Source organism: Erpetoichthys calabaricus, chromosome 2, assembly GCF_900747795.2.
Source record: "Erpetoichthys calabaricus chromosome 2, fErpCal1.3, whole genome shotgun sequence".
NCBI lineage: Eukaryota > Metazoa > Chordata > Cladistia > Polypteriformes > Polypteridae > Erpetoichthys > Erpetoichthys calabaricus.
The window spans coordinates 92014941-92029421 of NC_041395.2; the positions used below are offsets into that span (position 1 = coordinate 92014941).

General features: G+C 38.9%; 1 protein-coding gene across 5 annotated transcripts in view; it reads left to right on the forward strand.

The window, feature by feature from the left end:
* Positions 1 to 14481, forward strand: part of LOC114646118 (CREB-regulated transcription coactivator 2-like) — a 365689-nt gene that overhangs the window by 268749 nt on the left and 82459 nt on the right. For all 5 annotated transcript variants that reach the window (XM_051922804.1, XM_051922805.1, XM_028794111.2 and 2 more), the window contains 2 exons: positions 9098 to 9180; positions 9532 to 9581. In XM_051922804.1, coding sequence (XP_051778764.1) covers positions 9098 to 9180; positions 9532 to 9581 — 133 coding nt within the window. The remainder of the gene's footprint in view (positions 1 to 9097; positions 9181 to 9531; positions 9582 to 14481) is intronic.

Sequence of the window (14481 nt, forward strand, 5' to 3'; positions counted from 1 at the left end):
TCCTAAAAGTATGTATTAAGGGTTTATATATGTATTTGATAAACTCCTTAAGAACTCAAGGATAACTTTTGTGTGATTCTGGTGATTTGTTTAGTTGCAGCCTATTTAATATATGCAGTACTTTTCCCTCTACAATTTCCAAATCACAAGCACCTATTTTGTAGTACCTGTTACCGCTGGGAGGTTATCCAATTCCTCACATGTGAAGTCCTCAGGAGAATGCAAGTTTAGCGCATCTGCTATTTCAATGTCTGTATATTTGAATTCCCCTTTACTATTCCTTATACACTTCACTTCGTCTTTGACTATTCTTTTTGTACTAAAACACATGAAGATTCTTTTTCGGTCATCTTTCGCCTTATCTGTAATATTCCTCCATAACTGCCTTTTAGCTTCCCTAATATCCTTCTTAATGGTTGTTGTCGTGCTCTCATGTGCCACATGATTCAGATTGGGGTTATTAGACTTATATGCCTTATACAGCTGTTTTTCCCATTGCAGCTTCTTTATAGAATCTTTATTAAGTTTATTTATTTATTTATTTATTTATTTTATTTCCTGCTAATTCCAAATTTTGGTATGTAACTGTTCTGTATTATATGAAAAATTTTAATTCTTAATTTGAGTAAAATGCTTAAATCCTTAATTTCAATTCTATTCCACTACTCAACTGTCACCACACTTCAAAGCTTATCGCAGTCCATCCTCCTTAGACTTTGCCACTTATGCTCAGAATTCGTTTCTCTATTCAAACCCCACCCCTCCAACCTGTTTTGGTGCTTTAACATATTACATTAAAAAAGGTTACTGATTATGTCTATAAACTCCTGCTCTTGTGCTCTGCTTTTTGTAGCAGTTAATATTCAAGTAGTTAAAGTCCCTCATGACTATAATATTTCTTTGTAAACTTGCATTTTTAAATATTACTAAAAATATATGCACTGGAATTACTGCCTACATTGTGGGGCCTATAGCACGCTCCATAAGTAAGGCCTCTTTCTCTAGTGCTTGCCAGATGAATACAAATGTTCTCACTAAGATGGGGCACATCGTCCAATTGAAGAAAACTTATATTTAAATTCCTTTTGACATAAATAGCAACCCACCCTTCTTTTCTATGTTATTCTCATCCCCATATTTGTTATTTAACAGGATTATTGTTATTGCTATAATATCATAACTAGGCACAGCTACGTACAACTCCAACTAACTTGTTTTATTTTTTTATACTTCTAGCATTAAGGCAAGCTATTATAATTTGTTACTTATTTACTTTTGCATTTACTTTAGTATTTACTAGCTGTTCCCCGTGGCTCTGCGAGCATAGTAGTGAAATAGGACAAACTTTAAAAATCAATTAAAAAAAAAAGAAGTAATTTGTATTGAGAAGAATTTATATTGATAGCTTTCTTATCCAAGTGGCTTCTTGATATGCAATATTTTTGGTTTTGCTATTAGAGCGTGAATGTAGCTGTGATCTCTTTGTCAAAAATGTAAAAGGTTGGCAAGGTATCTAGCCAAGTGGAAGGTAGGTACGCTCCAACGTCAAACGTTGGCACTGTATCTGATCGTGTTCAGCTCTGACAGGAGAGCGTCTCCAGCCTGGGTAGAAGAGCACATGGTCATGATATCTCTGCCAATGAGCAGCAACCCTCTAAAACACACGTAGCTGAGATCTATCTCTGAAAAACATCAAACGTTACTCTTTAACAATCTCAAGATGATAATATCTGCCAAACAAACAGGTATCGCTAGCTAAGCGGAAGCAAGGTACACTCCAACACGTGGCGAGAGGTAGAGCAATTCGAATCAAGGCTGGCGCGTGAGTGAGGATGGCCCCACCTTGCACCCTACTCCTGAGATCCCACCTCCCCCTCCTTTTGGCCCACAGCCTGACGCTCGGATTCACACAAAAAAATTGGAGCTGCAGCTGAACTATGATACTTAGCACCATGAGAGAAGTCGCAAAATCAACTGGAATGTTCAAGCAATTTATAGAAATCTGTTAAGTAGTACTTTTGTGAAAGCAGACAGACAGATAGATGTTGGATTTTATATATATAGAGATGTTACAATCTATATGTATATTTCAGCATGTCTGTCTGTTGGTTGGTTGGTTGGTACGTTTACATCAGTGTTTTTGATTGGCTGATATTCTACGAATTTTGAAAATTTGGACCGTCTGTCTGTTGCTTGGTTGGTTGGTACGTTTACATCAGTGTTTTGATTGGCTGATATTCTACGAATTTTGAAAATTTGGACCAACCAACTAAAAAAGAAACAAGCTTGCATTTTAATGAAGAAGAAACCCAAGAAAAGACCATAAACAATTTGAATATTGCACATTTGCCTCAACAACAAAATAAAAAACGAAGCACTGGGAAGCGAGTGACCAATTGGATTAAAAGAAAAGCTGAAGGAAGTCACTCGACTGAAGAAGACGAAAATGCAAAAAGAAATAAGATTTTGGATATTTCAAGTGCTCAAACTACACCTCAAGAATTGCCAAAAACGAAGAAACCAAAAAGAATTTTTACTGAAGAACAAAAACTGTGGAATAAACAGCGACGTGCAGTACGACAAGCAGCAAAGAGTGTTCAAATCTCGCAGCAGAGACAAAATGAACACCAACAAGTTGCAGCTTACAGAATCTGCAACCGCACGGAAGTACATGAACGGCAACGACAATAAGAAAGTCGGTCAAACGCAACTCAAGTTGAAATTGTTGAGAGAAGAGAACAAGAACGTTTACGACAACGACAGAATCGTTTAAATGCAACTGAAGGTGAAATTGTCGAAAGAAGAGAGCAAGAGCGACAAAGACTACGAGAAAATAGACTTCATGAAAACAAGGAACATGCAAATTCAAGGCGTCAACAAGATCGCATTCGAACTCAAAGTCGAGCAAATGCGTCTGAAATTCAAGCTCAACTTCGAAGAAACACTGACGCACGTCGAAGAGCCTCTGCAAGAGCTGCCTCCAGCAATCAACTTTGTCGTGCTCTAAATACTTGAATAAACATAGTTTACGTATTCGTTAAGTATGCATTGATGGTGTTAATGATTCATAATTTTATTTTGATAAAGATAAGTCATTCATTTTATGGCATGTGACACTTTCATACAGGACTTAAACTAGAAACAACTTTCATTATGTTTATTATTGCCTTGGAACTAAGATCCATACAGCTCAGGTGGTAGAGTGCACACTACCCTTGGTCTGTGGTTCGATCCCGGATGCCGGAACAAAGTTAGGACCTAACACCACCTACTGTCCACCTGGGTTCGAATCCCGATTCATCGTGTGGCACAAATAACAAAAAACATTTTATTACTAAATTTAATCATGGTACAAATAATTTTGCACTTAATGACTTTTACCCTGCAACACTGATAAAAGTCGCCTGCAGCCCGTCCTTGACGGGCACGACTACCTTGTACATATTTATTTTTACAAAATTTTCATTCCATCGTTTTCAGTTCTAAACCTAGCCTGGCCTAAATTCCCTGATTCCCTAGTTTAAACAATCTTCAACTAACCTTCTCCTATGCCTCCCCAACATATTGGTACCTTCTGGTTCAGATTTAACCCATTGCAGCAGAACAGGTCCCATCTGTCCCAAAAGGAGTCCTATAAACCTATACCCTTCTACCCTACGTTACATTTGTACCTTTATGCATTTTTATTTGTACATTTTTATTGTTTTTAATGTTCCATGTTACCCTTTGACTCATCATACTGTGAATGAGAATCTGTATTACTACAGCATATGCTTACCATGACTACCACAGCATACACAATTTCACCCATATTGCACTGCATTTAACGAACTTAGATCAGTCTTGTGTCAGATCACATTCATACCTCAAGCGAACTGCTTCAGGATTCTCTTCTTACTGCACTGAGACCACACTTTCCAAAAGATCTCATTATGATTGTTTTGGTTCACACCAGGGTGCGATTGGCACGTTCACATCTGCCTAAAGGAACCAGGCTTTTGTGGAAAACGCACTAGTTTAAAAAAAAAAAAAAACACCTTTATTCACAGCAGAAGGTGCCAGAATTAAAGCATCCCACCTGTTTAGACACTATATGGGGTACCTGGGTACAACAGCTATTTACTGTAGTCATAATCCACAAGCATCTCTCTGCACCCCCAACAAACAACCACCCCACACACAGACAATCATACATCTTCAATGTTTTAAAATAACAATGTGAACTTTTAAGACACTACACAACTCTGTTTAATTGACACACTTCCCTATTTGTATATTTTGCATATCTTGATGTGTTTTGAAAGCTTACTGATCTTTGTTCCTGTTTATTCCTGTCAGGCAGACATTTTCTGTTTGGTGATTGAAGCGCACATAACAGTTTATCACTAATGAAAATAAATATGCTTTATAATGTGAGCCTGCAGCTGATGCAATTTCATAGCTGCCAATGTGGATAGAAACAGTTGGGTGAAAAATACATTGACAAGTTGCACTTTAGGATGCTTATCAGCTGTAGTGAAACTATTGTGTCTGTGTTGTGAGGATCCTTGGCACCTTTTTTCCTTTGTCCTTGTCACATAGAAAAATTTGCAAGTGTGTAGATATACTGTTGATTTGAGCATATGATGAGGGAGGTGTAGTTAATGGCTGATGGCTTCTCATAGTAGTGTATTTAATAGTGTTGATCGATATTTTTCATAGCGAATGTGCTGTATTCACCAAAAACTTTATTTGACAAGTATTCTCCTGGAAGTTTACTGTGTGTTCAGCTTAAGTAAACATTTTTTTTCCCAAGTGCCCCATGGTGCTTTGTGAGGCCAGTGTGACATAACAGAGCTGTGCACACACGCTTTCATGCATGCCTACTGTAAGAACTTTGCAGACATGGCCATTGTTGGGTCGGAAGCACATGGAAAAAAAATGCCTTTTCAGATACTAAGATGCACTGGAAGTGTCAATCTAAAGCACTGTGCAATGGTTTTCCCCATTTCCAACTGTACTCATTTGTTGAACTTATGGTCGTTTCAACCCCCAGGGCTCTTTGAATGCTATTTGTGGGTCATCAGTGAACTTGAAAAGGTTAGGGTGTCTTATGAAGCCACAAAGGTTGAGAAACACTACCAGATTTCCATTCTGTATGCATCTGAAAGAAAAAAAACTTTCCATGTCAGGAGTACAGCACCACATGGCTAATAATGCATGCAAATTAGCCATGTGCTCAGCAACAATCTCAAAACAAGCATACCTCTCCTCTCATCGAAAAACACTGGACATGCTGTGAAATAATTGAAACAAAAGATTAATTACTGTTTATAAGGCAAAGTATCTGCACATATACATGGGACACAAAGAAGATGTTCCCAGTGTGCTAGAAGGCGCAACTTCAAACAATGGAACAAGCTAATCACACAACACTGCTTCTTGGCATGGTTAGTGTGTGCCCAAAGACTGGAACCCTGTCAGTGCAATGATCTTTTTTTTATTTACTTATTGCTTGTTTGTTGCATTTTGTTCGTGATATATGTTCCATCTGTCTTTTGTTGTTTGAGGCATGGTGGTGCAGTAGTTAGCACTGCTGCCTTACTGCTTATATCACATATTTAGCTGCAGTTGGCAGGCTTTTCCCTAGCCCTCGGGGACACTTAAAAGCCCATTGCACTGTTATAAGCCACTCAAAGCTAGTTCTGTGCCTCCTTCCCCCTGGACTTCAATGCATTTTGAGGAGATCAGAGAAGTTTGAAAACTTTTCCGTGAATTTACCCAACTCGAGGCAAAGAAAATTCAGTGGGATTCACTCATCAGTGGTATTTAATAACTCAAAAGTGAGACTTTTTTCAAGAAACAGTGTAATTTTCCAAGCAATGTGGGTTCTTTGCTGAAAGTATGCTGCCTAAATGGGCAGCTCAGATGCAACGTGTCCAATGAGATTTTGAAAGCAGAAAGGAAACACTATAAAACTGATAAAGGAAAAGCTAATACAGCCAGTAAGATCTTATATAAAAAGGGAGAAATACAAATGGATGTAGGCAAATTGAAAACACCAGCAAAGTTAAACCACTTGTGTTTTGAAAATTCCACAGAAATGGTAAAACAGTACTAAAAGATTTGAGGACACCAAAAAGAATGACAAGTGGCATTCAACCCAGTTGGTGCAATAGACAAACCCTGTAAGTAACAACTGTCACACCATAAAATGAGCCTGAAAGAATGTCATTTTACTGAAAATATCCCAAAGTCTTCTCACTTTGTAAAGACTATATTTAAAGAAGTTACAGTTAATGAATTGCTTTTGTAAAGGTCTTACAGTTTTTAAATAAAGGAAAAGTAACTATTTACAGCTGCACCGTTGCGGAATTAGACCTAATTTGAAAACAAGCTTTTATTTCTTCATGAGTTGTAGATCATGATTCTCACCATTACCATTTTAAAGCATCATTTCTTAACTTGCTGGTAGTGAATATATTGGTTGTATAAATGCTTATGTTTTTTGCATCACCTAACTAAATGAAGACCATGGAACATTTTTGATGAACATGCTCTCTCCAGTGACATTTTTGTTTACAGTGTTTCAGTACACTCCTGATTATTTTCCCAATTAATCAGTTTGACTAACAAAATAACTTCCTTGTCTTTCATTGCATTTACCATGCTTTCACGTTCACTTTCTTTTTTCATTGTGCCCCTTATCTAAGTGAAAAAGGTGTATACAATTTCTTCAGGATATTAGGTGAAATGTGACATAGACACATAATATATCTTTGCTGAATTAGACAGATAAACATAAAAAGTGGCATATACAAAATATTGATCACACTATCAGTTACTTCAATCATTAAAATTATTTTATTATGGCTTTGGATTTTTTGTCATTCATCATTCAAGCTCTTCTACCGCTGTAGGTTTGAGATTTCCCCACAGATTTTCAATATTCAAGTTTAAGGATTTTGTAGGCTGTTTTGTAGGCTATTCCAGAACCTTAATCTTCCAAGCCTATAAGTACTTAGTGGTTGACTTTCAGATATACAGTGCTATGTAAAAGTTTGGGCACCCCTGATATTTTATCAATTTATAACTTGTTAAGCTTTTGAGGCAGCAATTTAATTTTAGCATATTTTATACCTTATGGAAATGCCAACATTTCAGTAGTGAAATATTTTTATTGCACCAACAGAGCCAATTTAACATGCATTTAAACAAAAATAAGCAGGTGCATACATTTGGGCGCCTATAATCTCATCAGTATTTAGTAGAGTCTCCTTTTGCTGAAATAAGAGCCTGTAGACTCCTCCTATAGCCACTGACAAGTCCCTGAATTCTGACTGGTGGTGTTTGGGTCATTCTCCCATACAAAATGCGTCCAGTTCATTCAGTTTTGATGGCTTTTGAGTGTGGACAGCCTGCTTCAAATCAATTGTGTGTGACCATTCTAACCAACCTTCGGCTGTGCCTTACAGATATTTTTCTTGGCCTATCATATCTTTCCTTCACAAGGACTTTTCCTGTGGCCTTCCATTTCCAAACTACATTTCTGACTGTGGAGACAGACAGTCCAAACCTTTGTGATAATTTCTTGTACCCTTCTCCTAATTCATAACATCAAATTATGTTAGTTTTTTAGGTCAGTAGAGAGTTCTTTAAAGGTTCCCAAGTTGCCACTCTCTAAGAGAGAATCAAGGACACGCACAACTAGCAATTACATATGTTAAATAACCCCTGTCATGATTGGTTGCAGCTGTCTTTGTAGTTTAAGGTCTAATGAGCTAATCAAAGCAATTTTGTGCTCCAGCCTGTCAGCATTAAATAACTACAGGTCTTAAAATTAATTCTATTAAAAAGTGCCCAAACTTTTGCACATTCCATTTTTTACATTTTATTAATAATATAAAAATAATAATAATAAAATATAATAATAAAAATTAATGCTACATTGGGAATTCTGGTCTGATTAACATCCCCCTTGTGTACATTTCTCTAGTAAAAAATGGCATATTGCTGTGATCTTCTCTTATGAAGACAGAGCAAATTATCATGCAAACTCAGCACATTTTTTGGGTAGCTTCATTGCCAACATCTCACTTTTTTTCAGTTTCTTCTTCTTTTCAAATTTTCATTCAAGACTTGTTACTGTCTAGAGGAATCCGTTCTTCTTTTCACCCGTTTTTTCACCCAATTTGATCTTTTTTGGCTAAGGCAATAAAAAGAATCTTGACTTTAGTGACCAATAGTACCTTTTTTCCAAAATTTCTAGTTTAAATACTGAAGTTATTGACTTTCATTGTACAATCATAGGAAAGGATTCCTTCTGACAACTTTTCCATCTTAATCATTTTCAATTTAACAATGTAGCACTGTGGACCACTACTCTAGAGTTCACTGTATCTTTGTTTTAGTCCTTTGTGGTTGTGTTCTATCAGAAATTTATCTGTGTTTTTAATATTTGGCCTCAACTTCAGCAGTTTCGCTTAAATTCCATTTCATGATGCTACTGGCATTTAGATGTCTGAATAGTTTTGTTGTTGTCAATTATCTTTAAGTAACCATTTAACAGCTTTGAGCACATCACTGTTGAGGGTTGGCACAACATCCTAAGAGGTTAGACAGATTAGAGGATTTGAGCTAATGATCTGTCTTCATCTATCTTAATTTAAAGCCAAAGAAATGAGTCAAATTTTGAGGCCCGAAACAAATGATAACTATATCAGCTGAGAAAGCTACCTTCCGTTTTGCATGAGCCACTTCATAACTATGAACTAAAATGTCCTGCAATATGAAATTTAAGCCTGAAGATGATGTTAATATATTTGCTTTTTGATATTCAGTGAAACTTGCAATTTGACAAAGGAGCACCCAAATCATGTCACATAACTTATGTGCGTTAGACATTTAAAAATTTTGATAGTGAAGAGAATTACTTTCAAACATATCTTCCTTCACGATTTATAAAAAAATATATTGTCCTGTATTTAACTGCAAGCAAAACAAAATTGTTTATTCTTAGAGATATGTTGATTATAATACAGCATAGTTAGATTGCATTGCTGCATTTGTACTCACTTTATATTTTTCTTTTTTCTATATTTTTCTTTTTTCTTCTCAGTGTTTCCTTATCCAGTTCCACCCATTGAAGAGAATATTCTGGATGATACAAAGCCACTTTTGAAATCATGGGATGCAAAAAATGTAAGAATAAAATTGTCAAAAATGATTAGGTTGGCACTGAGATAATCTTCTTCAACAATATCATCAATGTTTTGGAATTTTATGTAGTAAAATGCATTAGACTAACTTAAATACAACATAGTATGCAATACCAAGGAGCACCAAGGAGTCTTAACCCATCTGTCTTCTTGTTTTGTTATACTTCAAGCTCTTAAGTAAACTGGTTATGAAGAAAAGCTAATTTCTTGACTGATGTATTAAAATAAAAACAGAGACATGACATTTTTTTTAAATATATTTATGGACACTGAGTATCTTGTTTATATAAATGGTGTGATAGCTCACCTTTACCTTTCAAAATATATATTTCAGTTACCCATGCTGTCCTCAAGACCAAAATCCTGTGAAGTGCCGGGAATCAAGTAAGTTGATTTCGCTTTGCATAGTATAATATAATACTAGCCAACCCGCGGCGTACCATACGCCGCATAAGCAGGCTGGGTTTTTAATGATTTTTAAGCACAGGGAAAAAATTAACATTTGAAAAATCCGGAGGAGAAGGGAAGGACGCCCATTACGCCCCATCCGTCATGCTAGTCTGCTGATTTCTCGTTCAGTAACCTGTGAGTAGTGATGGGCGGGGTGGAGCCTCGCGAAGCATCAACACGTTTGAAGCAATTGTGTCGGAAATCGTATTGAAGCTTTGAAGCATTTAACACTCACTTCTCTAGTGACACCTCCTGGCCATTTTCATTAACGTTACAGAAACTTATGATACAGTTGAATGACGTCTGTTAAAACTCGTATTGCTTTTATTTTTTTTGCAGCTACAGACTGACAACGAAGAGAAGGGTTCGTCAGCAGCTTCTAGTGTGTGATGTGTAAAAAATATAAATATAACTTCTTTAACTGCCTTGTGGCGCTGTAGTAGTACGGCTGTTTTGCAGTAAGGAGACAGTGGAAGATTGTGGGTTCGCTTCCTGGTTCCTCCCTGTGTGGATAGCAAATTATCCACGACAAACACACTGTTTTACACGCTGCAAACCAACCCGCGCCGCTTTTTCAATGTTTTTTAAGCAGAGGGAAAAAAATGAACATTTGCAAAATCCGTAACGCTGCTTTCAGTAAGTACAATGCACACACGTTTAGTTTGTTGGTGACTTTTTGCCAGCTGTCTTTCCTGGTTTGGGCTGTTTTTGCAGTGTTACCGCTTGTGCATATTAAATCTTGAATTCCTTTGAGTAACTAATTAACTAACTAACACCCACCCACTCAGCTTGTGTGAAAAAAATGCGCCCGTTCTTTCATCATTTTGTTGCAGCAATATACATTGTGTTTTCACTCAGCGCGGAGGTGCGCATTCATCTCGGATTATTACATCCAGCTAATCTGCTACACGACTGCGTTTGGAAAAACCGACTTATCCCAGATGAGTTTCACCGGCATTAATGATTAGGAATCTGGTTGGAACAAAACACTGCAGCCACGGGTTCAGCAGGACCGAGTTTGGGAAACACCGCTGAACACTCGTGGCTCTTGCCAACTCACGGCGTATCATATGTCGCATAATTATGTATTGATGGGTGAACACTTTCTGAACGACACAGTTGTCCAAACAGAAGTGAAAGTAAAATCAAGCCTGGTGCATTCTTTAACTGCATTGTCTGTCTTGTAGCGCAGTGGTAGTGTTGCTGCTTTACAGTAAGGAGACTGTGGAAGATTTTTAGTTCGTTTGGGCTGCATTTGCAGTGTTACCGCCTGTGCATATTAAATCTTGAAATCCTTCTAGTAACAAATTAACTAACACCCACCCACACACACACAGCTTGTGTAAAAAAATGCGCCCGTACTTTCATAATTTTGTTGCAGCCTATCAAAGACTTGCTGCCCCCAACTCAAGGTGGCTCAGAGGTCGATGTGTAGCGTACAACAGATGAACATAAATGACGCCGTTTTTTTTCGAGGCGTCGCGTCCCAGTTAGTGGGCGTGGCTCTGCGAGTTGTCGTCGTATCCAATGGTCATAGAGTTGGTGGGCGAGGCTCTTTCCTACTTGTCGGCGGCTTAGTGAATCCACGCCTCTTCCTGCGTGCTTTCATGGGTGTCTTGTTTTGGTGTGCGTGCTTTCATGGGTGTCTTCCCGTTCTGGCGTCGACTTTGTGAATTATATATATATAGATACTAAATAGTATCTATATATATATATATATAATTCACTAAGCCAGGAGACAAGTAGCCGACCATGGAAAGCACGCCGGAAGGGGCGTGGATTCACTAAACCGCCGACAAGTAAGACGCCAATGGCGCATGCAGGAAGGAGCCACGTCTACCAACTCTTAGACCATTGGATACGACGAAAAAATCACAGTCACGCCCACCAACTCGGACGCGACGCCTCGAAAAACATGCCGTCATTTCTGTTTGTCTGTGCCACATTCCACTTGCAGCTCTGAGCTACGTTGACTTTTCATTCAGCGCGAGAGAGAGAGCCGCGCGCGCGCGCACACACACACACACACACACACACACACACACAGAGGCAACGCCAGAGAGAGACAGAGGCATACACAGGCAGTGCGCAAGAGAGAGACGCGCACACACTCAGAGACAACGCCAGAGAGAGAGACAAGCGCACACACAGGCAGCGCGTGAGAGAGAGCCACGCACACACACAGAGGCAGCGCCACAGAGGCACACACAGGCAGCGCAAGAGAGAGCCGCGCAATCCTTTAAAACTGAAGTTAAAACACAATGAAGGAAGCAGTCTTTAAAAATCAATAAGCCCTGTGCCTCTTTTTCATTAGCGTCTCACCTGCTTCAGGCCCTGCAAAAGTCGAGACGCTCTCTCTGCAGCTGACCTTCTCTGTGCCTGACTCCACTACTGTCAGTCGCCTGATTAAAAATGGCCTTTTGAATGTGAGCTATGGACCCGCTATACCACAGGAACACATTGCCTTCGAGCCTGCTCTCGCTCACTCTAATGTACTGGCTTTCTCTCTCTCTCCTCACTCGCTCACACACTGCACAGGGGAGAAATGCCTGAAGCACGAGTCTACACTGTGAGTGCGATGATTATTTATTTAAAAATGGGCTTTTGAAGGGGAGCTGTGGACCCGCTATACCACAGGATCACCTGTGACATTGCCTTCACATTGTTTTCCTTTTATTTATAATCCTGTTGAGCAGATCAGACACCCAGGCAAACAACACTGAATAATCAATAGCTCCAACTACTTTGCCCGCCCCCACTCCTCACCTGAGTCGGTTTCATCTCTGTTCAGCAGTGTTTGCCAAACTCGGTCCTGGTGAACCCCTGTGGCTGCAGGGTTTTGTTCCAACCAGATTCCTAATCATTAATGCCGGTGAAACTCATCCGGGATAAGTCGGTTTTTCAAACGCAGCCGTGTAGCAGATTAGTCTAGCAAGATGTAATAATCCGAGATGAATGCGCGCCCTCACGCTGAGTGAAAAGCCAATATATATTGAGTCTACAAAACATGATCACCAAGTCTTTGATAGGCTGCAACAAAATGATGAAAGAACGAGTGCATTTTTTTCACACAAGCTGAGTGGGTGGGTGTTAGTTAGTTAATTAGCAACTCGAAGGATTAAAAAACATTGAAAAAGCGGCTCGGATTGGTTTGCAGCGTGTAAAACAGTTTGTTTGTCGCGGATAATTTGCTATCCACACAGGGACGAACCGGGAAGTGAACCCACAATCTTCCACTGTCTCCTTACTGCAAAGCAGCCGTACTACTACAGCGCCACAAGGCAGTTAAAGAATGCACCGGGCCACATGTTCATTTTTTCTCCTGTGCTTAAAAGACATTAAAAAACTGTTTCTCAACTGTGACTCCCGAACAATTCAGTACGTGAAAAGCGGCCAGGATCGCAAACAACAATGAAAACTCTACGTGACTCACAGGTAGTGATGGGCCATTCTATACTAAGGTTTCGACACTGTGTCGAGCTTTCAAAGCACTGCAGATTTTAATACTTGATCGAATAATGACATCTGTGATTTAAGGATTTCACATTTTCTTTCTCAAATGTGCTTACCTATATCATGGCAAAGTACAGGGATAAACCTTTATTTTCTGTCTACTCCGTTTTAATTAAGACAGACCAAACAAAACATTTAAGGCTATTAAATGTGATCTCAAGAAAAGATCAGGGTTAATTATAATACTAATAACAGGAGCGATTATAATGATACAGTGCAAAAGTAAATACTAATTGAAAGAGCCGGGAATGCATGAGGTGAGGCGTCTTATTTTGTTTAACTCTTGCTATCGTATAGTGCATTTTGCCTGTCGGCATTAGTTATATTTATATTTTTTAGACATCAGACACTAGAAGCTGCTGTCGAACCCTTCTCTTCGTTGTCAGTCTGTAGCTACGAAAAAATAAAAGCAATACGACTTTTAACAGACGTCATTAAAGTGTATCATAAGTTTCTGTAACGTTAATGAAAATGGCCAGGAGGTGTCACGAGAGAGGTGAGTGTCAAATGCTTCGAAGCTTCGATACGATTTCCGACACAATTGCTTCAAACGTGTTGATGCTTCGCGAGGCTTCACTCCGCCCATCACTACTCACAGGTTACTGAACGAGAAATCAGCAGACTAGCATGACGGATGGGGCATAATGGGCGTCCTTCCCCTTTCCTCCGGATTTTTCAAATGTTAATTTTTTCCCTGTGCTGAAAAATCATTAAAAAAGCGGCCTGATTATGCGGTGTATGGTACGCCGCGGGTTGGCTAGTAATATATAAAGCTCAAAATCTTTGCTTGAGTGTGTGTAGGTGCATATATGTTCTGTGGAAGAAATTTACGGGCACCCACCCCCCTCCTGGCACCCCCCCACCCCCACCCCCCCCAGCTGGCTGTCCCAAATAGACAATAAACACAGGCAGGAGAAAGGCATCAAACATTCTTAATTATTGTCTAAGTCTTGCAAGAGGTAACACCTACAGCGCAAGCAACTTATTAGCAAGTGTTAAAAAAGAAAGGGGCGCCTTCTGCGCTATATTTATACTTCATTGATTAGATCAGAATTCTGAGGAGTTCATTACATAATCAGAAAACTTTTAACATGATGGGTTACACCCATTTGCTAACTGACATGACAAACGTTGATACTTTAAATAACCACAATTACCCTGTTCCACTAGGTTGATTGATAGTCCTGTCATCTTAGGAGTATGTGACTTTTAAAATGTGTGTCCAAAGGTTCACTACATGCAAAGTGTTTGTACATTCATTCCATTTCTTAATGACTCTTAGACAATTGGCTTTTCCTTTTTAGTCCAGCTGGGATCATCA